Here is a 27,935-nt window from a genome sequence, read left to right as displayed (position 1 = left end):
GACTCTGAGAGAAAACATTCCTTTGCACCTCAGTTTTAAATGAATCTCTACTTATTGTGTAATCATGGCCACTAGTTTGAAATCCGGACTAATGGAAATATCTCTTCAACAAGTGCCCTGTTGAGCCCCCTCAAAATCTTACGTCTCAATGAGATCACCTCTCATTCTTCCAAACTCTGATGACTAAAAGCCTAACTTGTTCAGTCCTTCTTCCCAGGGAACAGCCCAATGAATTCATTTTAAACTACCTCCAATGTCAGTATATTGTTTCTTAAATACAGGGACCAAATCTGTGCACAGTACTCCAGGTGCAGCCTCACAACATACCCTGTTGTAACAAGATTTCCCTGTTTTTAAATTCAAACTCCCTTATAAGAAAGGCCAGAATTCTATTTTCTTTCTTAATTACTTTAAAAGTTGCTTCAGGAATTTGGTGTTAGTCTTACATGTATGTTCAACAGAACTGGTTTTGAGTGATCAGTGTTTTGCTGTTATTTTAGGAGAGGATGCCGTTTTATCATCCCCAGACTCACAGACTTACAGTGGCTACCAGTCCAACAAGAGCTCAATTTAATGTTCTCATCATTGTGTTCACATCTCTTCATGGTCCCTCCGGCTTTGCATCCCCTGGGGAACTCTGCATTTGACCAAATCAGTCTTCTTGTACTTTACTGATTTATTTTGCCTCAATCACTGGCAGCCATGCCTCTTGCCCTCTGTTTTGATACACTTAGAAGTGTAATAACTTTTGAAAAAATATTTTATGTGGAAGAAGTCAAAAGTCCCCAAAATATGACTGCATTTTAACAGAATGGATCCGAGCACATAATATGACTTATCAGAAATAGTGCGACACCAATTTGCAGCTATAGAGCTAAAAATCTCCCACCACCAGGTTATAGTCCAACAGGTTTATTTGGAAGCACTAGCTTTCAGAGTGCTGCTCCTTCATCTGGGACAGCAACTTTGTAATTTTTAACTTTGTACCCACAGTCCAACTCTGGCACCTCCAAGTCATAGCAACAGTTAATAGTTATTGAGGCTTTTATAAAGTAAATGTATAAATATTTGGGAAAATATAGTGTGGTTAAGGACATTCAAATGGGGCTAAATGAGCAGGTACTCTGGAGAATTGTAACGGTGCTCTGGGCCTTATTAATTTTGTGTTTTCCATTTTGAACTGAAGAGCATGTGCAATCTTAAATTGGTATGTACATAGTCAATCTTTATGAATAGAAATATTGAAGTAATCATTTCAGTGCTAATTCCGTTGTCCATTGTCCTTTTGCACACTGTATAGAATCAGCACTTGGATTAGCCTTTATTCCTGATAAAGGGCTTTTGCCCGAAACGTCGATTTTGCTGCTCCTCGGATGCTGTCTGACCTGCTGTGCTCTTTCAGCACCACTAATCCAAAATCTGGTTTCCAGCATCTACAGTCATTGTTTTTACCCATAGAATCAGCATTGTTTGTTTATGTGTCCAGGTCAAGATGAATTCCTGTAAGATTGATGAAGTGTTGTGGTGTGGTATAGTCACATTTTACACTGATGCAGTGCTGTTCTACAAAATGTAACACACAAAAACACTGCAGCTGCTGAACCTGAAATAGAATATGGTGAATTCTACAAACACTGAACAAGTCAGGCAAGTGAATTGACCTTTTAAGCAAAGACACTTGCTTTATTGCTCTTCTAAAGTTGGGTAAAACACATTGTTAGCACAGTGAGTGTAATGAATAGTAAAGTGTTCAATTCAGGTCCCTATCATTAATAACCTTCACCCTGACTCAATCAATTCAGCCAAAAAAGAAAGCTCTCAGGCAAAAGATTTGTCCAAGTACTCTAAACAATCGTGGCAAATTAATGATACATACAGTAAGTCCCCTATCAAAGAAAATGATGCATTGGCTTTTGAAATGTTCATTAACGAGAAAGTGAATACTGCAGATCAGAATCAAGATTACAGTGGTGCTGGAAAAGCACAGGACAGTAGCATCCGAGGAGCAGGAAAATCGACGTTTCGGGCAAAAGCCCTTCATCATCAACATTTTGAAATGTTCAGTTTGCTGTGAATTGTGAAGGCTTCGGTCTCTATCGTAAAGTATCTAACTCACCTCAAATGGAAAGCGTTATAGTTATATAAAGGATCAAGTTAAAATACAATCAGCATTGTAATCCGGATATTTGCAGCGCTGGTGCTTTGTAAATTGAGTGTAATCATCCTCAATTTTACCACCAGCACAATGTTGCATGTGTTTACCGAGTCCTACCGGCAATTCAGACAAACATTTTCTCAACAGACGGTAAAGTGCGGGATGTTACATGTGGAGTAGCTAACCCTGGCTGCTGCCGCAGGTTCACTGATAGATGTTGAATGTTTGCACTTGTTGCACAGAGAAGCTGGTGTTCAGTCAGCAGTGCAGTGGTATCTCTCACCCCCCCTGCTGTCAGCTCTCCGCAGTTGCTTGTGTCCGCTCTCATGGGTGCAGACAGCTGCTGTGGCCCCTCGACTACACGCTGCACTTTCCCTTTGCTGAGGCACAAAGCGCTTCTCTCTAGCTTCTGCACTCTGACGTCAAAAGGAGTTGTTTTTGCTCCCAGCTGTGGGGCTTTAAATGTGAGGAGATGATTTTCCCAGCAGCCAGCTCCTCCTGACTCGATCGTCCTCTTGTTTGCAAGAAGTGTGTACAGCTGCTGAGCCCATGATCTCCCTGGCCATGGTCGCTGCTCATAGCTCGTCCCAATCCTCAGCATCATCAGAATGGATCTCTTGCCTGGATAAAAGGTAGCGAATGTCATCTGGGAACCTTCAACATAGGACAGGAAGTAAAAATAATGCGATCAAGATTTCTTAGCAATAGCTCGACTCGGGTTTCTTTCGGTTCTGCAGAAAATGAAATCAAGGGGATGTGATGATAACAAAGACGTTTAATGATTTTAGAATAGTCCACAATAGCAGGCAGGCAGGTTGGAAGATGGTTACGCGGTTAAGATGTTTTCTTTCGACCTCTGAATAATATCGATTACATATGTATAATACATATATCATGCAGTACAGACAATTTTCCTTATTCCTACATCAGACCTGGTTAGCTGCTTATTTGAATGCACAAGTAAGCACCGCGATAGGAGAATGGTGTTATTTTGTATATTTAAATCCCACAAGTATTGTAGATCCATGTAAATATCCACCTTAAAACGCGACACCGGTATTTTTTTGCAGACAATTATTACAAACTTTGATTTTTAATATTTTATGTGAAAGATGTATATTTCTGAACCTCGTGTTTCAGTGGGGATAAGGTGATGTAAGTTTGGTGTCCATTTCTACCAGCCTCAATTGGAAGAACGGCAAGATAACGTGGGAATGTAGGCCTCCCGTGTACATCAAAGCGATGTGATAATTTATAGATTAGAAATGAATAACGTTATGTGATTTATACTTGGGCAACTAACCATTTCTGCCGGCAGTAAAGCTTTGGAATACACTCTTGAAATCTAAATCAATGTTTTATTCATAAGGTTACACAGGACCCTTTAAAACTAGCTCCAGTAAAATGAAATAGTTGATGGCTGAAGCGTGCTCCTGATGCACGTGCAGAAATTGTGATGATTGTTAATTGGTTCCTTTTAAAATGGTTTTGATTTTAAAATGTACACAAACATTTTTCAATATTTATGTTGATATCCATAGGGCAGTAGACCCCAATAATCAAACACGGGAAACTTACACTTTGACAGTGTGTATGCCATTCAGTGGTATACTGGGGATTGACTAAAATTGAATGTTAAATTACACGTTAAGTTAAAATAGAGTTTGAACAACTAATTCCAAGGCAGTAATATAAACTCAAATATTAGATGATAGTTTACCCTGTGAGTTATGTACAGGAGGGATTATATGATACAGATGATCTAAAAAAACGTATCTGACAAGAAAGTAACAGCAGTGAAAGCAAATTATGTAAAAATTCATGAATTATTACAAGAAACATTAAAATTCACTTCAGGCTTATAGAATCAGAATTATACAGGAGGAAAGGGCTTTCAGTCCATTAAGTCTGTAACGCTAAAAATATGCTACAGCACAACCCATCCTAGTCACACTTTCCTGTACAAGTCCCATACGAATGTTATGATACTTAAAGTGCTCATCCAAGTACTTTTTAGAGTTTATGAGGTTTCCTATCACAACTACTCTCCCAGGCAGTGCATTTCAGTTTCCAACCACTCTCTGGGTAAAAATGTTTTTCCCCTCTAAACCTCCTACCTTTCACTTTAAAACGATACCCCTTGTCTCTGACACTTTGACTAAGAGGATCAGTTGCTTTCAATTCACTTTTGTCCATGCCTATCATAATTGTATAGACTTTTATCAGGTCCCCCCTCAACCTACTCTGCTTCATAGAAATCAGCCCAAACTTATCCAGCTTCACTTCACAGCTCAAGTGCTCCATCCCAGGCAACATCCTGATGAATCACCTTTGTACCCCTTTCAGTACAATTACATCCTTCCTATAGTGTGGTGACCACAATTCATATTGTATTCCAGCTGTGACCTCATCAAAGTTTTGCACAGCTCCAATGTAATATCCCTGCTCTTATAGTCTATGCCATGACTGATAAAGGCAAACATCTCATATGCTGCCTTAATATAGAACATAGAACAGTTCAACACAGGAACAGGCCCTTTGGCCCACCATGTCTGTGCCAACCCTGTATGCCATTCTAAATGAATCCTATCTGTCTGCACATAGTCTATATCTCTCTATTCCCTGCCTGTTCATGTGTCTGTCTAAATACCACTTAGAACCAGATATGATAGCAATGTTTTATCAGTGCACTTGGCAGCATGCTCCATGCATATATCACACTCTGTGTAAAAAAAAATTACTTTGTACAGCTCCTTTAAACTGTCCCCCTCTCACCTTAAACCTATACCCCCAGTATTTGATACTTCCACCATGGGAATAAGACTGACTATCCACTCTATCCGTGTCCCTCAATTTTATGTGCTTCTATCAGGCCACCTCTCAGCCTTTGTTGCTCTAGCAAAAACAATCCAAGTTTGTCCAAACTCTCTTTATAGCTGATACTCTCCAATTCAGCAAAATTCTGGGTAAACCTTTTCTGTATCTTCTCCAAAGTTTCCATATCCTTCCTATATTGTGGCAATCAGAACTGTACACCAAATGTGGCCTAACTAAAGTTATATATGGCTGCAACATGATTTGTCAACTTTTATATTCAATAGCCCAGACTGATGAAGGCAAGCATACTGTCCACCTTCTTTACCACCTTATCCACATGTGTTGCCATTTTCAGGAAGCTATGGACTTGCACCCAAGATCCCTCTGTAAGGCAATGCTGTTAAGGGTCCTGCCATTAACTATATATTTTCTACTTGCATTTGATCTCCTAAAATGTGTCACCTCACACTTGTCTTCTGCTATTCCTTTGCCCAGCTTTCCAACTGATCCATATCCTTCTATATCCTTTGACAGCCTTACTCATTATCCATAACTCCACCAATTTTTGTGTCATATGCAAACTTACTAATCAGGCCACCAACACTTTCATCCAAACAATTTATATATATTACAAACAACAGAGCTCCCAGCACTGATCCTTATGGACACCATTGGCTACAGACCTCCAGTCAGAAAAATACCCCTCCAAACTACCCTCTGTTTTCTATAGCCAAGCCAATTTTGTATCAGGTTTACCAACTCACTATGGATCCCATGTCACTTAATCTTTTGAACCAGCCTACCATGAGGGACCTTGTCAAATGCTTTAGTAAAGCCTATGTAGACAAGATCCACTGCCCTTCATCAATCATCTTTGTTACTTCCTCAAAAAACCCAATCAAGTTATTGAGACATGATCTCACCCACACAGTGTCATGCTGACTATCCCTAAGAAGTACATTGTTTTCCTAATGCACATAAATCCCATCCCTAAATATTTTCTCCAATAATTTTCCCAACCACTGATGTAAAGCTCACCAGCCATTAATTTCCCCTTGGATTGCCCCTGTTGCTCTTCTTTAACAATGGAACATTGGCCAAAGAGGATACATAGATTTCTGGCAAGGCTTCAGCAATCTCCTCTCTTAATATTGTAGGATCAATCAAGTCAGGCACTGGGGACTTATCTACCCTAATGTTTTTCAAGACATCCAACATCCCCTCCTTCTCAACACTGATGTAGGATTGTAGAATCCCGAAGTGAATAAAGCAATCCATTCTGGCCATTGAGTCCACAGCAACCCACTGAAGAGCATTCCACTGAAACCCACCCCATCTCTGTTACCTTGCATTTCCCATGGTTAATCCACCTATTCTACACATCCCTGGACACTATGGGCAATTTAGCATGGCCAATCCACCTAACCTGCACGTCTTTGGACTTTTGGAGGAAACTGGTGCACCTGCAGGAAACTCATTCAGACATGGAGAGAATGTGAAAACTCTACACAGCCAGTTGCCCAAGGGTGGATTCAAACCCAGGTCCCTGGCACTGTGAAGCAGCAGTGCTAACCACTGAGCCACCCCATGCTCTAGAGCATCAAGATACTTCTCTCTAATCTTACCATCATCCATGTTCTTCTTCTTGGTGAATACCGATACTCTATACTGTACCCACTTCCTCTGGCTCCACAACTAAATTACCTCCTTTGTCCTTGAGTGGAGCTATCCTTTACCTAGTTACCCTCTTTCTCCTAATATATGAATAAAATACCTTGGGATCCTCCGTAATCCTACTTGCCGAGAACATTTCATGGCCTCCTATAGCCCTCCTAATCCCTTGTTAAAGTTCTTTCCTGTTTCCTTTATATTCCTCAAGAACTTGCTTGATTTCAGTTTCCTAAACCTCACATATGTTTCCTTATTATCATTGATTCAATTTCTCTCATCAGCCAGGGTTCCTAAATCTTGCCATTCTTATCTTTCATCCTCACAGGAACATGCTGGCCCTGAACTTTAATGATCTAACCTTTAAAACACTCCCACATGTGAGATGTAAATTTACTCTGAAACAGCTGACCCCAATCTAATATTTCCAGTTCCTGCCTCATCCTGCCCTTCTTGCAACCACCTTTCGATAAAGGCTACAATATCATAGTCCCATGTATTAATCCAGGCCCTAAGTTTATCTGTCTTATCTGTTATACTCCTTGTATTAAAATAAAGATACTTTAGACCATCAATCCTGCCGTGTTCATTAATCTGGCCCTGCCTTTTCTTCCTAATAGACGTACTTGACTCAACCTTCTCCTTAATGAATCCAAAGTGGAGCGTTTAAATTACAGTAATGGTGAATAGTTCCTTTTCTGACTGAGGAAGCTGTGGCACTAGCAAAGCTGTCCAGTTTAGGTGCATCTGTCTTTCTTGTACAGGTCCCTAGAATAATCTAGATATCTGAAGTTTTCCCTCCTACACCAGCTCTTCAGCCACCTATTACCTTGCTATTTCTAGCACATGTTATAATCCCGAGATTGTAACTGGAGCTCGGAATCCCGCTTTTCCATTTTCTACCTAACTCCCTAACTTCCCTTTCAGGACCTCACTTCTCTTTCTACCTGTGCTGTTAGTACCAATATGGACCATGACCTCTGGCTGCTCACCCTCTCCTTTCAGAATGTCTTGAGGCTGCTCAGAGCCATCCTTGAGTTTGGCACTAGGGAGGCAACAAATATTTTGAAGTTTTAATCTTGATCACGTAAATGCCTATTTGTGGCCCTGACTATACAGTCCCCTATCATTACTGCTCACTTACGCTTTACCCTCCCTGCTGTAAAATAGTACCAGTCATGGTGCCATTGATCTGGCTTCTACTGTTGTTTTCCACTGAGAGGCCAGCTTCCCCAACAGTATCTAAAATGGTTTACTTGGTTGAGAAGGGAATAGCCATAGGGGACTCCTGCACCGCCTGCCTGCCCCTCCTGGTGACCACCCATCTACTTGGCTGAAACTTTAGTGATTAGATTAGATTAGATTACTTACAGTGTGCAAACAGGTCCTTCGGCCCAACAAGTTCACACCGACCCTCCGAAGAGCAACACACCCAGACCCACACCCCTACATTTACCCCTTCACCTAACACTACGGGCAATTTAGCATGGCCAATTCACCTAACCTGACTGTGAGAGGAAACCGGAGCACCCAGAGGAAACCCACGCAGACACGGGGAGAATGTGCAAACTTCACACAGACAGTTGCCCGAGGCGGGAATTGAACCTGGGTCTCTGGCGCTGTGAGGCAGCAGTGCTAACCACTGTGCCATGTGTGGCCACCTCCTTGAAACTCCTATCTATAAAACTTTTGCCTCCTGTATGCTCCTCAGTGAGTCCACTGGCTGCTCCAATCGATCCACAGTGAAACCTAATGCTTACTAAAGCCTGCACTTTGACCACACAACCCCACTCCAAAATGGCCGCTCCAATGAGAGCTTGCCTCCTTCTTTATGTGCTGCTGTCATATCTCCCAGAGTCCTCCTCAGCCATTTCTCACCACTGTATTATGGCCTCTGTAGTTCACCCTTACTATCCTATTAACCTGTCCTGCCACTTTCAGAGATCTGTGGATACGCACCACATGCACTCTGTTCCTCTGAGCTTCTGAGTGTCTTGCCATTTATTGTGAACTAAGAGAAAGTGAGGACAGCAGATGCTGGAGATCAGAGTCGAGTGTCTGGTGCTGGAAAAGCACAGCAGGTCAGGCAGCATCCGAGGAGCAGAAGAATCAATGTTTCGGGCATAAGCCATTCATCAGGAATGAGACTCAAGAGCCAAGGGGGTAGAGAGATAAATGAGAGGTTGGTGGGGCTGGAGGGCAGCTAACTGAGAGTGTGATAGGTAGATGAAGGTGGGGGTAATGGTGATAGGTTGGAGAGGAGGGTAGAGTGGATGGGTGGGAAGGAAGATGGACAGGTAGGACAGGTCATGAGGGCGGTGCCAAGTTAGAAGGTTAGATCTGGGATAAGGTGGGGAGAGAGAAAATAAAGAAACTGGTGAATCCACCTTAATCCCGTGTGTTTGGAGGGCCTCAAGGTGGAAAATGAGGTGTTCCTCCTCCAGGTGTCGGGTAGTTGGGGTTTGGGGTTAGAGGAGGCCCAATACTTGCATGTCCTTGGTGGAGTGGGAGGGAGAGTTAAAGTGTTTGGCCACGGGGCAGTGGGGTTGCTTTGTGTGTGTGTCCCTGAGATGTTCGCTGAAACTTTCTACAAGTAGGAGTCCTGTCTCCCCAGTGTAGAGAAGACTGCAATGGGAGCAATGGATACAGTAAATGACGTGTGGAAGTGCAGGTAAAACTCTGATGGATGTGGAAGGCTCCTTTAGGGCCATGGATGGAGGTGAGGGGGGAGGTGTGGGCACACGTTTTGCAATTCCTGCAATGGCAGGGGAAGATGCCGGGAGGTGAGGGTGGATTGGTGAGAGGCGTGGACCTGACGAGGGTCACAGAGGGAATGGTCTTTACAGAATGCAGATAGGGGTGGGGAGGGAAATACATCTCTGTTGGTGGGTTCCGTTTGGCAGATATGGCAGAGGATGATGAGTTGTATGATAGGCTGGGGCCTATTTTCTCTGGAGCATTGGAGGCTGAAGGGTGACCTTATAAAGGTTTATAAAATCATGAGGGGCATGGATAGGGAAAATTGAAAGATCTTTTCCCTAGGGTGGAAGATTTAAGAATTAGAGGGCATAGGTTTAAGTGAAGAGGGGAAAGATTTAAAGGGGACCTCGGGCAACTTTTCCATGCGGAGAGTGGTGTGTGTATGGAATAAGCTGCCAGAGGAAGTGGTGGAGGCTGGTACAATTACATCATTTAAAAGACATCAATAGGAAGGACATGGGCCAAATGCTGGCAAATGGGACTGGATTTAGTTGGGATATCCAGTCGGCATGAACAAGTTAGACCAAAGGGTCTGTTTTTGTGCTGTACGTCACTATGACTCTATCAGCTCCCAGTGATTGATCTTATTTGCTCTCATAATTTACTTTTTGTAGATATTGTAAACTTTTTAAGCCTTTCAAGTGTCAATTTCCCTCAGTTGAGCCATATCTTTGGGATGGATTTTTGTGTAGGTGCTTCACTATGCGTGTGGCCATACTCGGTTTTTTGGAGGAAATCTGATTTCCCCCAACATTTCTGACCTGGTGTCATTTCCCTCAGGCCTGTTTGAGTGTTGGACCGAGTGTGCAAAACACACACCTGTCCCTACTGAGGTCAGATTCCCATTGTTTTGACTTTTCACACTCACTCCTCATACACTCGAACTTGGCTTGCAAACTGCATTGTAAACCTGGGCGCTGTGAAAAGCCATAAAGAGCTTGTGAGTTCACATTTGGACAGGTGTGTAGCTCGTGATCTGTCAAAGTATGCACACCGGGTTTTCCTGAGTGGGGGTGGGGTAGCTTTGGCCTTTATCTCCAGGTTTAGAGCTAGTTGTTTCAAATCCCACCGTAGGAGTGGAGGAGCTAGATGGATACTTGAATGTAGTGCTGAGGGAATGCTGCCGTATTGGGGAATATTTCCTTTTAGATCAGATGCAAAACCAGTTTTGATGATATAGCATATTCCGTGGCCCTAAGAAAAGAAGAGCAGGGAATTTTCATGATGTCGTGGTGAAATTTTCTCTCTGACCAACTTCATTAAAAAGGATTGAAAAAGTAAATTATTTATCACGAAGCACTTTGCAATATTCTGAGGACTTGATAAGAAGCTATGCACATGAATTGCAGTTGTAGCTTTTTAGTTAGAAACAGCATAATGTAAAATATGTTTAAATTCTACTTACTGGATCTTTACTAATGGCTCACGACAACATGTTTGGTTAACTTTATTTGTACTTCTACAAGGTATTTAAACAAAAGAAAAGCTGTGCATGCATGAGATAGAGAGAGAATGCCCAATAGGTTTAGCTACAATTAACTATGAAATACCATGAAATGTGGGCGGCACGGTGGCACAGTGGTTAGCACTGCTGCCTCACAGCGCCGGAGACCTGGGTTCAATTCCCGACTCAGGCGACTGACTGTGTGGAGTTTGCACATTCTCCCCGTGTCTGCGTGGGTTTCCTCCGGGTGCTCCGGTTTCCTCCCACAGTCCAAAAAAAAAAATGTGCAGGTCAGGTGAATTGGCCATGCTAAATTGCCCGTAGTGTTAGGTAAAAGGGGTAAATGTAGGGTAATGGGTGGGTTGCGCTTCGGCGGGTCGGTGTGGACTTGTTGGGCCGAAGGGCCTGTTTCCACACTGTAAGTAATCTAATCTAATCTAAATCCTCTGTCTTTCACCATATTGTGCTTTAGTAATGCCTGTTTCCATTGCTGACCATGGAGTACTATATAGCACAGTGGTAATGCTCTCACTGCTGTGTGTGGCTCCAAGTCCCCTTCAGTGGGCATCAGGACATGATTTAGGCTAACACTGCATTGCAGTACTGAGGGAATGTTCCATGGACTGAGGTATCATTTCTTGGATAAAACATTAACGCAAAATCCTTTATATCTTCTGAAATGGATGTAAAAGATTCCACAGCAAGATTTCAAAGAGGAGCAGAGGAATTCTCCCGTGTCCAAATAATATTTATCCCTGAACCAAGATCACCATAAAGGATGATTTGCTTGTCATTACATTCCTATTTGGAAAGGTTGCTGTGTTTCTTATATTTCAACAGGAGCTTCAGTTCTCTGCCCAAAGGCGATTCTAATCCACAGTACCGTGAACTGTAGCGTGGACAGGGCAAGGAGGCTCAGCTGGAATGTGAAGTTGGCAATAATCTGCTCCACACCAGCTATCCAGTCATCTGTTCCAATCAATTCTTTAAAGAGCTGGAACATACACTTTGCCCTGTTTGTTGCATCCTGGAGTTATGAACAATGATGGTACGGGCTGCAATTTCTTTCTATGACATGGCTGAAAAGGCAACTGTCCTTCCCTAAATGGCTGCCTTTGTCATGTGCTGGGAGGATCTACGGATGATACTCACTGTGCCATAAGATATTCACAGCTATAACTACATTTCCAAATTGTTTAATTGCTTATAAAGCTTGGTGGGACATCTTAAGGTCTTGAAAGATCTTATGTAAATGCAAGTTATTTATTTTTCCTTCAGTTACAACATACTGCAATATTATATCAAGCATTGATATAAGCCTTGGTTATCTCTCCAGAAGCTAAGAGCCAGATATTAAATTTAGATGTTAGCACATTTTACAAATCAATAACTTTTAATGATTTATGGAAAGGTTGTTCAGATGTAAGTCTTAAATGCAGTTCCATTCACATTAAAAAAATCTTAACAATCTGTTGCAGTCATGGAAGACCTTGAATTAACTCTACAGAGGCTGGTATTCTGTCATGAAGTCACTCTTTATTTCCATGGCGGATGTCCTTGACACTGATCCAACTCCCTCAGAGCTAGCATTCAGAGTGAACAGGGTGTCTGACACTCCAGTTTTTTTTCTTTTTTTTTCTTTTTTCTTTTTTTTCTCGAGTGAAGAAGGTGACACTCCTGTTTATTTAAAAAAAAAATTCTCCACACTACCACCTAACTGCGGTAGTGTTTATTTTTTCTCCTGCACCCATGTTGTATGTGTGCAGGTGTGAGACACAGTGAAAGACACAAGGTGCACAAACCTTTATTCAGTTTCCACCACCAGGAAGAAAGGAAACACCCAAGTCGCACACTGGTCCAGCTCCCTCAGAGCCAGATCTCAGAGTGAACAGAACCTCTGACACTCCTGTTTATTTATTTTTTAATAAGATGTCTGACACTCCTGTTTTTTTTTACTTTTTTTTCTTTCCCCACACTACCACCTAACTGTGGTAGTGCTTATTTTTTCCCCAGCACCCATGTTGTGTATGTGCAGGTGTGAGACACAGTGAGAGACACAAGGTGTACAAATCTTTATTCAAATTCCCATCACCGGGAAGAAAAGAAACACACGAGTGGCCAGTGACAAGCACTGCCCTTCACATCAAAGGGCAATGCTGTGTGATCGAACAGTGAAGGGGAGGGCAGGGATTAAATCAAAATAGAGTTGGAGGGGGAAATAATACACTCCACTCCTGGCGGTGTCCACCTCTCCCTGAACAGCACACTCCAGTTTATTTTTTTCTTCTTTTTTTTTCTAAAACTCCTGTTTTTTTTCTTTTTTCTTTTTTTTTAACCCCCACACTACCACCTAAGTGCGGTAGTGCTTATTTTTTCCCCAGCACCCATGGTGTGTGTGTGTGTGCAGGTGTGAGACACAGTGGAAGACACAAAGTGCACGAATCTTTATTCAAATTCCACCTCCAGGAAGATAGGAAAACACCCGGGTGGCCAGTGACAAACACTGCTCTTCACATCAAAGGGCAGTGCTGTGTGATCAAAACAGTGAAGGGGAGGGGAGGGACTAAATCAAAATAGAGTTGGACACACTCCAGTTTATTTTTTCTTTTTTTTTTCTTCTTTTTTCTATAATTTAACTCCACGCTACCGCCTAACTGCGGTAGTGCTTATTTTTTCCCCAGCACCCATGGTGTGTGTGTGGAGGTGGGAGACACAGTGGAAGACACAAAGTGCACAAATCTTTATTCAAATTCCACCACTAGGAAGATAGGAAAACACCCGGGTGGCCAGTGACAAACACTGCCCTTCACATCAAAGGGCAGTGCTGTGTGATCAAAACAGTGAAGGGGAGGGGAGGGACTAAATCAAAATAGAGTTGGACACACTCCAGTTTATATCTGTCAGCGAGAGCTCCCTGATTGGATCAGATTAAGAGCCTGAATCAGGGAACCCATATCCTATGTGGACCACCTGGCTGATCACATTACAACCACTTTATTCCTTCCCCTCTGAGTCAGAGAACATAGGCTGTTTTTATTTTGTAGCTCCTCCTGGGTGTTTTAGTACCAGGTCAGGTTCCTCTGACTCTACATTGGATGCACACAGCGTGTAATGTTCAGGAATTCACCTCTTGTGCCTGGGGTCTTGGGGAAATTCATTCCCTTCTTCCAGTGGCAAAGACATCAATGTGGCAGCATCCACTGTGTCCATCTCAGAATCTGAGGTCTCTTCAATGCTTGATGGAGAAGGAGACCCCAGGGGTTCTGACAGCCTTTCTGACTGTTCCGAAGAGCAGGACATGTTTTGCTCTCACACTGTTTGCAAGTTTGTGGCTTTCATATGGTCCAAGTGCTTGTTCAAAACTATCACTCCCTACCTGAACTTTATATATCCTTTGTTCATTGACCAAACCTCTTTCTCATGTAGGTCCATTTCTGTAGTTTCTACACCAACCTTTGTCCTCTGTAGTAAACTGTCTCTTGCTCAGCGCAGTCTGGCATCTGGCACTGGCCCTCCTGATGCTGTTTCACCCTCTCCTCTCGGTCTGGGAAGATCAGATTTAACCTGGTGTGGCATCTTGTTGGAGCTATCCTGTAGTTGCATGAGGGGTGGTACTACAATCAAATAGGAACCGGGACAATTTGGTATCTAGCGAAGCTGTAGGCTGTTTCTTCAAACTTGTCTTCAAAGTTTGAGCTGCTGTTTCTGTCAGACCGTTGGATGACAGATGGTATGGAACTGTCTTTATATGTTGAATCCTATTTGACTTTAGGAAATGCTCAGATTCTCTGCTGGTAAACAATAGCTTATTATCTGTGACCAACATTTCTGGGAGTTGGTGGAGGCTGATACAATTGCAACATTTAAAAGCCATCTGGATGAGTATATGAATAGGCAAGTTTTAGAGAGATATAGTGGTCAGGTCCACGCGCCCCTACAACCCACCCTCCCATCCTGGCACCTTCCCCTGCACCGCAGGAACTGTAAAACCTGCGCCCATACCTCCTCCCTCACCTCTATCCAAGGCCCTAAAGGAGCCTTCCACATCCATCAAAGTTTTACCTGCACATCCACTAATATCACTTATTGTATCCATTGCTCCCGATGCGGTCTCCTCTACATTGGGGAGACTGGGCGCCTACTAGCAGAGCACTTTAGGGAACATCTCCGGGACACCCGCACCAATCAACCACACTGCCCCGCGGCCCAACATTTCAACTCCCCCTCCCACTCTGCCGAGGACATGGAGGTCCTGGGCCTCCTTCACCGCCGCTCCCTCACCACCAGGCGCCTAGAGGAAGAACGCCTCATCTTCCGCCTCGGAACACTTCAACCCCAGGGCATCAATGTGGACTTCAACAATTTCTACTTTCTCCACACCCCCACCCTCCTCTAGCTTATCTCTCCACGCTTTAGGCTTACCGCCTTTATTCCTGCTGAAGGGCTTTTGCCCGAAACATCGATTTCGCTGCTCCTTGGATGCTGCCTGAATTGCTGTGCTCTTCCAGCACCACGAATCCAGAATCTGGTTTCCAGCATCTGCAGTCATTGTTTTTACCTTAGGGATATATAGGTCCAATGCTGGCAAATGAGACGAGATTAATTTAGGATATTTCGTCAACATGGAGCGTTAGATCAAAGGGTCTGTTTCCATGCTGTAAATCCATGACTCTGAGTCTATAAATTTGTGTATTGCAAAAGATGCGTGCCATTTTTCTGTCATTGTTCCGGTGTTTGACTAATGAATTATTCATATCCAACTACTTTGAGTGGTTGTCTACAATTACTAAGAACATTGACTCCTTGAAAGGTGCTCAATAGGCAACTTGTAAGTAAATTCAGGGTACACCCATTCATTCCCATGAATGTGGGGGAGCTGATGATGGGAACTTTTGATACTCTGGGCACTGCCCCACCAACACAGCTATGTGCGCATCCAGTCCTGGCCATCAGGCATAACTTCTCAACAACATTTTCATTTTGGAAACCTCTGGATGACCCCGGTGGAGTTCAGCCAGTATTTGGCAGCAAACTTTGCTTGGACCAATCATTCTTGCTCTCCATTACAATATGATCTATGGAGATCTGGTCTCTCTGGGTCCAAAGTGGTTTCAGTTGTGGTTGTGATGGACCTGTAGTTTCCCCCATCGCTAGCAGCTGTTTCAGTTTTGCCAGGACAGGATTGTTCTGTGTCCAAATTCTGCTATTGTCAGCTATGACTAGAACATTTAAAACTATTACGGACACTTCCAGTGGTGGTATATCCGCCAGTGGGAGGTGGCTCAAAGTGTCTGCATTTGCTACTTGGCCTCCAGGAGGGTGTTCCAATGTGTAATTATATGTGCTGAATTTGGCCTGAAGCTCTGGGCAGCACTGCCTTGACTTCTTTAAGCAGACCTAATAGAGGTTTGTGATCCATTGTTATTACAACTCTACATCCATGAAGGTGGAGACAGTAAGGATTGCAGATACTGGAGGCTAGAGTCAATAGCTGAGAAGCCAGAGAAGCACAGCAGGTCAGATAGCATCTGGAGGAGCAGGAACATCAATGTTTCAGGGAATCCTCATCTAACTGCAATTTGCAAGTACAAATGCCTCATGTCCAGCTTGGAGAAGGACAGCACACCTGCTAGCTTTGTGTATAAGCCCTCTCTGCAAGGAATTAGGTATTTATCCAGTTGCAAAAAGTTTGTTCAGAATGCCCACAAAGGCGAACGGACCTTTTGGGCTTCATAATCGGTACCACTGGTGCTGCCCATTCCACATGCTGTATTGGTTTGATAATTCCTTCGCTTTCCAGCTTTCTGTACATGACACTGGGTAGCCTTACAGAATTGTGAAATTGTTTCCTGGTCAACATGTAAGTGGTCTTGGCTCTTCAATGGCTGGGTTGAATGATTTAAGTTTCCCAAATAATGGCATGATGCCAGAAATGCTTGCCCCAACTCAAAGACAACTGTTGCGAGCAAGTTTCTTAAAGAATGTGCTTTACTCTCATCACCACTGAAATAACTTGAGAGAGGCTGGTATCCCATCACCAAGTTGCTCTTTATTTACTTATGGAAAGTCCTTGACACTGGTCCAGCTCCCTCACATGCCAGCTCTTGGACTGTCAAAATGTCTGACAATCCTCTTTTTATCCGTCTGATTGGACCAGATTAACAGCTCTCGTCAACTAACTCATATTCTGTGAGATCCACCCGGCTATCCTTGTTTCAATCGCTACAGAACTTGTACAAAATACTGTTCTATAAAATATCAAAATAAGTGAACCAGCAGCGTGACTCAAGCTGATTAACCTGAGTTATTCATAGTTGTAGGTCTTCTTAAACTTGAAGCTGTCTGTGATTTTTATAAGAAGCAGAATCCAAATTCATGTTTAACAATGTAGATTGATTTTTATGAGCATTGTACTGCAATTCTAAGTGCAAAAGCCAATGCCATTCAACTTGAGTTTGTGTATAGGTATATACAATTTTTGTTATTACAATTTGAGAGATAATGGTAATTCTTCATTGTCTTGGCAGTAATAAAAGTCAACCAAGTAGGGAAGGGTAGCTGGTTCCTTAGTGAATCCATTGATTTTTAACAAACTCTAGGAGCTTTCATCATTGTGAGCATAGGAAACGTTTGGAAAATGAAGGCTACAGAACATGTGCCCTTCCCCAAAGAATGAATGTTCTCTGATGTACTCCCAAAAAGGGATTAATTTGATTTGCATACAATACTTAGTGACACTTTGCAGATTACTGGGATAAAATCCTATTCTATCACATTTTGGCTGTCACATACGTCCCTTGAATATACAACATAACAACGTAGTATAGGTCCTTCGACCCTCAATGTTGTGCCGACTTGTTGAATCAATCTGAAGCCTATCTATCCTACACTATTTCATTTTCACCCATGTTTATCCAATGACCATTTAAATGCCCCTGAAGTTGGCGAGTCTACTGCTGTTGCAGACAGGGCGTTGCATGCCCCTACTACTCTCCGAGTAAATAAACTACCTCTGACATCTGTCCTGTATCTATCACCCCTCAGTTTAAAGCTATGTCCCCTTATGCTCGCCATCACCATCTGAGGACAAAGGCTCTCACTATCCCCTCTGTCTAACCCTCTGATCATCTTATATGTCTCAATTAAATCACCTCTCAACCTTAGAGTCATAGAGTCATAGAAATATACAGCATGGAAACAGACCCTTCGGTCCAACCCGTCCATGCCGACCAGATATCCCAACCCAATCTTATCTATTTATCCTATCCATTCCCCTCATGATTTTGTAAACCTCTATAAGGTCACTTCTCAGCCTCCGACGCTTCAGGGAAAATAGCCCCAGCCTGTTCAGCCTCTCCCTGTAGCTCAAATCCTCCAACCCTGGCAACATTCTTGTAAATATTTGGATAGTTAAAGTCCCCCATAACAACTACCCTGTTACTCTCACTCCTATGCAGAATCATCTTTGCTATCCTTTCCTCTACATCTTCAGAACTATTTGGAGGCCTATAGAAAACTCAGAGCAGCTGACCTCTCCTTTCCTGTTTCTAACCTCAGCTCATATTATCTCAGTAAGAGTCCTCAATTGTCCTTTCTGCCACCATAATACTATCCTTGACTAACAATGCCACACCTCCTCCTCTTTTAACATCTTTTCTGTTCTTACTGAAACATTTAAATCCCTGAACCTGCAACAACCATTCCTGTCCCTGCTCCACCCATATCTCCAAAATGGCCACAACATCAAAGTCCCAGGTATCAATTCATGCTACAAATTCACCTACCTTATTCCGGATGCTCCTGGCATTGAAGTAGACACACTTCTAACTACCTTCCTGCTTTACGGCGCACTCTTGCAATCTTGAAACATATTTCTGACCTCACTACTCTCAACTTCCTGGACAATGGAACTACAATTTAGGGTCCCATCCCCCTGCTGAGTTAGTTTAAACCCTCCTGAAGAGCATTATCAAATTTCCCTCCAGGATATTAGTACCCCTCTGGTTCAGGTGTAGACCATCCTGTTTGTAGAGGTCTCACCTACCCCAGAATGAGTCCAATTATCTAGATATCTGAAACCCTCCCTCCTGCACCATCCCTGTAGTAGTTGCTCTCTCTCCCCATTCCTTGCCTCGCTAGCATGTGGCACGTGTTACAAACCAGAGATAACAACTCTGTCTGTTCTAGTTCTAAGCTTCCACCCTAGCTCCCTGAATTTCTGCCTTAAATCCCCCTCCCTTTTCCTACCTATGTCGTTAGTGCCTATGTGGACCACAACTTGGGGCTGCTCCCCCTCCCCCAGAGGAAAGGAAAGGAAATTTTTCAACTCAAATCATAATAATTTTAAGAGTGGAATGAAAGCATATATTTTCTGATTCAAAGTATATCTCATATGCCCTAATGATTGTTTGATGCTGACTGTACAGAGTGACTAGGAGATGCACAAGATTCATACAGGTCATTCCACTATAGCACGACAGTTGTGTTCTTTTGCAGCCTGGCACTACAGAAACTTGTGCTTTGGAAAACTGCTATAGAAAATCCCGCTGTAGAAGATGGCTAATAGAAAATCGCTGTGTTCATTCAGTAGAAAGTTTGAGTTACCCAAACAACATCCACAATTCGTCAATTGCGTTTTCGATAATTTGCGCTGACGAAACATGTGTTTTCGCAGAACGACCTGTATGTTTTATTTACTTTCCTACATGATTTTGGCTTTTGAGATTTAGGTTAATTAAACATCAATGAATGATCTTTGTGACTTCTTTTCAAAACTACACTGATTCTGTGCTCATGTTGTTGGTAAGTATGACTTCTGCATTTGGCTTGTGAGTTATTGGAGTCTGTACTAACTTCTGCTACTTTACACAAGAGAATGTACCGTGACAGTATATTTGCAGGTCAGCAGCAGCAGAAAGGAAGTCTTTGCCATTACTGCATTGACATCAATTACTAATACATAGCACACATCCGTCTAATAACTGAGTAGGTGATATCAAAAATAATAAGAGAACTTTCTAGTCATCAATGTAATGCAAAAATATGCAAATATGAATACTAGACTGAAGAGAAACGGTTGCACCTCATTTAGTTTTGTTAATTTAAGACAAACTTTTCAGAGTAGTGTTGACAAGTGAACCTGTAGTGGTTAACATTGAGTTTAATCAAAGAATCCCGACAGTGTGAAAGTATGCCATTCGGCCCATCGAGTTCATACTGACCCTCTGAAGACCATCCCACCTTGACCCAGACTCCTGCCATATCCCTATAACCCCTACATTTCATGGTGCATCCCTGGGCATGCCTGCACATCCCTGGGCACTATGGGCAACTTAGCACGGCCAATTCACTAACTTGCACATCTTTGGACAGTGGAAGGAAGCCAGAGCACCCGGAGGAAACGCATGCAGACACAGGAAGAATGTGCAAACTCCACACAGACTGTCAGCTGAGAGTGGAATCAAACCTGGGTCTCTGGCCCTATGAGGCAGCAATGCTAACCACTGATCCACCGTGCTGCTTTGTTTCATCTTGTTCTTGGCATTCTTTAGTAGGTGTACTGAAGCCTGATTGGAAAAGAACAAGATTTACTCTTAAACACCAAAATAAAGCTATTACTCTTGCCAAACATAGGATGGTCCCAGCCCAGGACAGACAGTTCTGCAGACCTATCCCTGGGTCTGCTTTATTATATTTTCCTAATTAACCTGTTTACAGCTGTTATTACACACGTCTGTAACAGGTGGGTCTTGAACCCAGGCCTTGCAGTCCAGGAATAGGGATATTACTGCTGTACCACAAGAGGGCCCGAGGGTCTACTTTATAAAGGGCTCAGGTGATGAGTTCTAGCTTAGCAGGCCATTGCCAGTTCCCAAGAGTTGTGAGCTCCATAAGGAGATTAGTTAGTGATTCCCCATGGGCCGTGTACTGTTTACTACAGTAAGTAATGCATGCTTGTGCAGGTGGTCAGTGCTGTGATCTTTAATGTTTCTCACATGTTCTCTGTGGACTGGAGCATGTCTTTAATATTTAAGTGTTGCCTTGACCTATCCTTTCCAGGTCATTGCTGAGATACACCTTACAGAGAGGCAGTCCTGAATTACTTGCTTCCTAGTATGATAAGTTGCTAAGTGTTTCTAAATGTACAGCTCAGAAAAAAAAGTTTAACACTTTGAAGCTGATGACTTAAATGTAACAGATGCTTCCAAAGCATTTTACCAGTCTTTCAGTTTTCTCCCTTCCCTCCTCCAGAAAATCACAGTTTCATTAGAAAGAGTTCTTTGGAAAAACTCAAGGTATATAATAGGTGACTTAGTGTTTGGTAGCAGATTTCCCCATATTTACCCTTGCACAAAGGGTTGTTAGTCCAATGATAGTAACTCGCTCATGATTCACAACCATGTGTTTTTATAACAGGCTTTAATGCATTTATTGATAAAGGTCTGACATGTTAAATGATACGCAAATAATAAAACCTGGTTCCTGATGTACATAGTTTTATTTTCATTTGATCACAGGACGTGGGCATCAGTGGCTAGGCAAATATTTATTGCCCATGCTAATTGCTTAGAGAGCAATGAAGAGTCACTCACATTGCTGAAGGTCTGGAGTCACATGTAGATCTGACCAGCTAGGTCCTGAAGTAACTAATAAACAATGATTGTTGTAACGATTCTGTTTACTTCCTTCAATAGAAAGTATTCAATTATTTTTAACAGCAACAACAACAGCATTTTATGCACTCTTCTGATGTGCCATTAATCAACACAAGGGACTGTATGAAAGGAAAAAGTCAAAGGAACACATTTCAAGACTTGGAAAAAGCAATTAAGGCAGTGACCAAAAGTTTATTTGAATTTACGTTTTTAAGATATTTAAAAGAAGATATAAAATTGTTTTGGCATGGGGATTAGGAAAGGAGTTCCATACAGAGGGCCCAAGGGGTCTGAAGATGGGATTAAGAGGGGATACACAAAAAACGGAATTAAGAAGATATAAAGCTGGACGGTGTTCCAGAGACTTGTTAGGACACAATGATTCAAGAACTTAACGATAACATTGAAGATTCTTCTAATCCGGTAATTTAGGGTATAGGTTGCCAGTGTAGGTCAGCATGATGAACAAATAAAACATATTTTTGGGAAAGCTGCATTTTGAACAAGTTTCTTGATAGGAGGCCAGAGTGATGGATGTTTCACAAATCACATTTCGAGGTAATGAAAGCATGGTTAAAAGGAGCAGGAGAAAGTGTGGACTGCATTTCAGTGTAGAGAATGTGGTGCTGGAAAAACACAGCAGGTCAGGCAGCATCCGAGGAGCAGGAGAATTGACGTTTCGAGCATAAACCTTCATCAGGAATGATGGAGCAGGAGCAGGAACTGAGGTAGAAGCAGAACATGGTGCTGTTATAAAGGTGGAAATAAATAACTTGGGTTTGGGGTTTGTTGTTTCAATCTGGATCTACTAGAATGCTAAGTAGGAGTAAGTTGTGACTCATAGATGACAGATGTTCTTTTGTCATATTTCCATCACTTCCCTTTTCTCCATATTGCAGCTTTTGATTATTGCTTATAGCTTATTATTGCACTGGTATTACTAAACAGTCATTTCAAGTTAAAAGACTTATTTGATCTCCTGCGGCATCAAAGTGGTTTAAATCACATCAGATTGCATCCCATCTTGATAGCCAAGCATCAAAAGATTTTTAAAAATTAACCTGGAAACTTTACATCCTTTCCTCTTTGATGTGTGGTGGTACATTGTGAACCTGTGTTAATGAAGGTTTCTAGCAATAATGTCAGTTTAGAGTGGACTGAAGTCCATGAAAAGCATCTTGGGAGACACTATTTATAGATGGGAAAGGTCAGAAATGGAGAATTAGCAGTAATTTACTTTTACAGAATCACTTACATTTATATAGCACTTGGCTGTTTCAAAATTAGGATATCCCAATCATAGAATTCTAGAAATATATAGCATGGGAAGAGATCATTTGGCTCATTTTGTTTGTGAGGCCTAAATCCCATTTTTCAGCTCATCTAAATTGTCGCATATTGAGCGAACCTGCAAATGTTCTTTAAGTGCAATGAGCATTTCACCTTTCACCCTTCCAGACAGTGAAGTCCAGACTACCACCAACCCTGAGTGAAAATACATTCTTCTCAATTTTTCTCCAGTTGTCTGCCAATTGCTTTATATCTATGGCTCTGAACATTGACCTTTCAAAGAAGTGTAAAAGGAGATTAGAAAGATAGGGAAAGGTGGACATTAGCTCTTTTAATTAAAGGTGTCATTAGTACAGTAGTTAAAGATGATCTTAGCTCAAAAAGTGAGATGTGGAATCAGTTTTGTTAGGGATAAGAAGTAGGAAAAGTATGAGGTCAGTTTTGGGAGTTGTTTATAGGCTCCTTAACAGTAGAACTACATAAACAGGAAGAGATAAATGAGGTGTACAGGAAATATGCCTCAATAATTATGGATGATTTTACATATATATTGGGTGAATCAGACTGGTAAAGGTAGCCTGGAAAATTAGTTCATTGAGTGTATTTATGATAATTCCTTAGAACAGTATGTACTGTAGCCAACCTCAAGACTTGCAAAATGGGATTTAGGTCTGACAGACAAAATGAACCAAATGATCTCTTCCCATGTTATATAATTCTAGAATTCTATGACTGGGACATCGTCATATTGAAACAACCAAGTGCTATACAAATGTAAGTGATTCTGTAAAAGTAGAGTACTGTTATTTCTCCATTTCTACTCTCGATGTGGGAGTGAGCAATGAGACTGGATTAATCAATAACCTCATGGTAAAGGAGCGTCAACGTGACAGTAATTATAAAATGATTGATTTCACATCTGACTTGAATGGGCAAAGTGTGGGTCTAAGATTAATGTTTTAAATCTGAACAAAGGTTGTGGCGATATCGTGGGAGTGTAGGAGAATGAGAGGTGAACTATATAAGATCCTGAAGGACTAGGTATTGAGGATAGATACTTGTTTAGGAGGCTGGGGTATATAGGAACATGGGTAATAGGAGCAGGAGTAAGCTGTTTGGCTATTCAAACCTGCTCCATCGTTCAATATGATCATGGCTGATCACCCAACTCAGTACTGTGATCCTGCTTTCTCCCCATACCTTTTGATCTCTGTAGTCCTAAAAACAGTAAATAACTCCTTCTTGAAAACATTCACTGTCTTGGCCTTATCTGCTTTCTGTGGCATTCCACCGGTTCATCACTCCCTGGGTGAAAATGTTCTCAGTTCACTCCTAAATGGTTTACCCTGTATCCTTCAACTGTGTCCCCGGTTCTGGATTCCACAGTCTTTGGGAACATCCTTGCTGCACTTATCCTGTCTCCTCCTGTTAGAATTTTATAGATTTCTATAAGATTCACCCTGTCATTCGTTTAAATTCCAGTGAATATAGATTTTTTTTAGATTACTTACAGTGTGGAAACAGGCCCTTTGGCCCAACAAGTCCACACGGACCTGCCGAAGCTCAACCCACCCAGACCCATTCCCCTACACCTAACACTACAGGCAATTTAGCATGGCCAATTCACCTAACTTGCACATTTTTGGATTGTGGGAGGAAACTGGAGCATCCAGAGGAAACCCACGCAGACAATGTGCAAATTCCACACAGAGAGTCGCCTGAGGCGGGAATTGAACCCGGGTCTCTGGCGCTGTGACGCAGCAGTGCTAACCACCGTGCCACCCTAACATAGTCCTAACCCATCCAATCTCTCTTCTTTCATCAGTTCTGCCATTCAAGGAATAAGTCTGAGATAATGTTGGGAATAAATATCTCCCTTTTAAGATATAGTTTAGGAAAATTCTTTTTCTCAGGATTTTTAGCATCCGAGTTAGATGGATTTTTGACAGACCAGGGCATTAAGGGTTTTGGATTTGACATTGATACCACATCCAGATCGACCATGATTTGATTTAAGGTAGGCAAGAAGGGTCTACTTCTTCAATAGACACTGCTGCAGTGTCCCTCCTATCACCTTTGTCGAGACACTACATATTGATATCAACTTCAATTAAATCTCTTTGCCCCCTCTGCTGCAAAAGAGACAATTCTATCCAGTCTTTCCTCATTGCTACATTTTCCTGATCTTCTAACTCTTTCCTCTCAACTCTGGTCTCTCTAATATTCTCTATGGTATTTATAATTGTTGACCAATGCATCAGTTCATCTGCTGTATATAGCAGACTACTTGCATTGAAACATATACTGTTCAGTACTGCCAACCCCTTTTATTGCCTAATTCCTAGTCTTTTTTGCATCTTGCTTCACTTCTTGTTCATTAAGTTTCCACTTTCCATTTCCAGATGTGCTTTTCTCCCTTTTGATTCTTTGCTCAGATTTCCATTTTCTGCCATGTTTATTTAAACTCTGCCACAATAATAGCAAACCTATTCATGATAACAATGGTCCCAGCCTCACTGTTTTACAAAGTATCTGGTTTGAACAGGCCTCACCCACTGCCACACCATTTACAATGCCTCCAGGAATGTAAAACCTTCCCTCATCGTGTGCCTATAGCCACACATTCATTTACATTCCCACTCCAAACCTGTACTCACCAGAATATGACATTGACAGTAATCAACCTTACAGGTCCTTCATTTTTAGCTCCCTAAACTCTGGTTGCAAGATTTTACCCTCTTGCTAGCTCCAGGATTTTGTCCCTCATTCTATCTTTGTCACTGGTGCCAATATGCAGCAGTTTCTGTCTGTTCATCTTCCCCTCCTCAAAATGTCCTGCGGCTGCTCAGTGACATCCATGACCCTGGCATTAAGGCAAAAACATACCATCCTGGATTCAACTGTGGGGCTGCAGAGATAATTAGATCCCCAGCACTTTATTTTTCTAACCCTCCAGCTGCCTGCTGTCCAGCTATGTACAAACACATGAATCAAGACCACAAATAGGCCATTCAGCCCATCAAACTTGCTTCATCATTGCATAGGATCATGTCTGATCTGACTGTTACCTCAAACTCACATTCCCATCTACCTTGATACACTTTTAACCCCTTGCTTAATAAGAATCCATCTACTTCTGCCTTAAAAATATTCAAGATCTATGTTTCTACTGCCTTTTCAGGGACAGAGTTCCAAAGACTCATAACCCTATAAGAGAGAAACATCACCTAAACACCATTTAAAATAAGAGACTCCTGGTTTTCTAACAGTGACCCATGTGCTGTTTACCTGCCCTGGCTGCACACTCTAGGACAAATCACCATCATGAGTATTTGGAATTAAATACAAATTGGAAAGAAAGGTGCATTCAGGTGTCTTCCATGGCTGGGTCTTCCATGAATGTCTGGCAGTCTTGTGTTCCCTGTCTGCCTGCACATGCTCATTGTGACATATTTCAGTGATGTCAGCTGCCACGCAAGCTCCAAAACAGGATCTTGAACTCCTTTAGCTGATGACACCACTTTCAGGTGTGGTTGCCCAGGATGCAAGAAGTGACCTAAAGTTCCCACGTGGTGCATCAAATGCATTCAATCAGACTGAAGTGCTCTTCCATACATTTCTTACATGACTATCTAAACATACCAGAAATTTGTATAATACAACCAGAAATTGCTGACTATTTGGTGTGCAGTATCCTTGTTAGTATTTCTGTGTCATGTTTTTCTGAAGAATTTTTAACAACTGGTATGTTATGTTTTATGCTGTTTTTGTACAATTATATTTTTACACCGACTTTGCCCTCTTCAAGTCAGGCAACTTTTTCAAGACCTCCAGCCGAGCCCTCTGAATCATTGTGACTGAGCACACAAATTAAGTGACATATTGCTGTGGTTGGCACTGAGGCCAAGCTCACATTTAAAGTGCCATATTGCCATGATTAGCACCTCTTTAGTATATTTGTAAGTTGTCATCTTCCATCAAAAACACCCTGACAGAGACTACCAGTATGCTTAAATTTTGTTACTAAATCAGTGTTCTCTCAATTGTTGTTTTATTATTTTCAATAAAGTATGCACTGCACTCCAAAGGTAATAAACTTTCAAGGATTTGTAAAGATATAGAGTGAAAAGAAAAAAAGATTTGTGATGACAAATGTATGTTCTTTACAGTCAGGCAAAGTTATAACAGGGAACAAAGCTTTGACGCACAAATTAAATACAAATTTTGATTCTGGTTTCACAAGCAAGGGCACAAATAATGTCCCAAAATGTTGGCGAACATAGGATCTAGTGAGATGGAGGAAGTGGAGGAAATCAGTGTTAGTAGGGAAGTAGTGTTGGGTTAATTGATGGGATTAAAGGTTGATAAATCTCCAGGGCTTGATAGTTTATAACCTAGAATACTTAAGGCAGTGGCCTGAGAAATAATAGATGCATTGGTGGTCATCTGTCAAAAATCTATAGATTCTGGAACAATTCCTGTGGATTGGATGGTTGCTAATGTACATTCGCACCTACGTTCGGGACACCACCCACGCCCTCCACCTCCTCCATGATTTTCGCTTCCCCGGTCCCCAACTCCTTATCTTCACCATGGACATCCAGTCCCTGTACACCTCCATCCCCCATCACGAAGGACTTAAAGCCCTCTGCTTCTTCCTTTCCCACCGTACCAACCAGTACCCTTCCACCGACACCCTCCTTCGACTGACTGAACTGGTCCTCACCCTGAACAACTTCTCTTTCCAATCCTCCCACTTCCTCCAAACCAAAGGAGTAGCCATGGGCACCCGCATGGGCCCCAGCTATGCCTGCCTCTTCGTAGGATATGTGGAACAATCCATCTTCCGCAACTACACTGGCCCCACCCCCCACCATTTCCTCCGCTACATCGATGACTGTACCGGCGCCGCCTCGTGCTCCCACGAGGAAGTTGAACAGTTCATCCACTTCACCAACACCTTCCACCCCGACCTCAAATTCACCAGGACAGTCTCAGATTCCTCCCTCCCCTTCCTCAACCTTTCTATTTCTATCTCAGGCGACCAAATCAACACGGACATCTACTACAAACCGACCGACACCCACAGCTACCTGGACTACACCTCCTCCCATCCTGCCCCCTGTAAAAACGCCATCCCATTCCC

The 27,935-nt window shown here is 42.3% G+C and overlaps 1 protein-coding gene across 3 annotated transcripts in view; it reads left to right on the top strand.

The window, feature by feature from the left end:
• Window positions 1-2,493: 2,493 nt before the first annotated feature.
• rapgef4a (Rap guanine nucleotide exchange factor 4a) overlaps window positions 2,494-27,935 on the top strand; it is a 291,278-nt gene continuing 265,836 nt past the window's right edge. For 2 of the 3 annotated variants that reach the window (XM_043693619.1, XM_043693618.1), the window contains exon 1: window positions 2,499-2,787. In XM_043693619.1, the coding sequence (XP_043549554.1) occupies window positions 2,705-2,787 (83 nt within the window). In that variant the 5' untranslated portion in view covers window positions 2,499-2,704. Of the gene's footprint in view, window positions 2,788-27,935 lie in introns of all 3 variants that reach the window. The other variant, XM_043693617.1, reaches the window with a different exon arrangement.

This window comes from Chiloscyllium plagiosum, chromosome 7, assembly GCF_004010195.1.
Source record: "Chiloscyllium plagiosum isolate BGI_BamShark_2017 chromosome 7, ASM401019v2, whole genome shotgun sequence".
NCBI lineage: Eukaryota > Metazoa > Chordata > Chondrichthyes > Orectolobiformes > Hemiscylliidae > Chiloscyllium > Chiloscyllium plagiosum.
The sequence above is the reverse complement of the archived record's forward strand: the minus strand, read 5'-3'. Positions and strand labels throughout refer to the sequence as shown.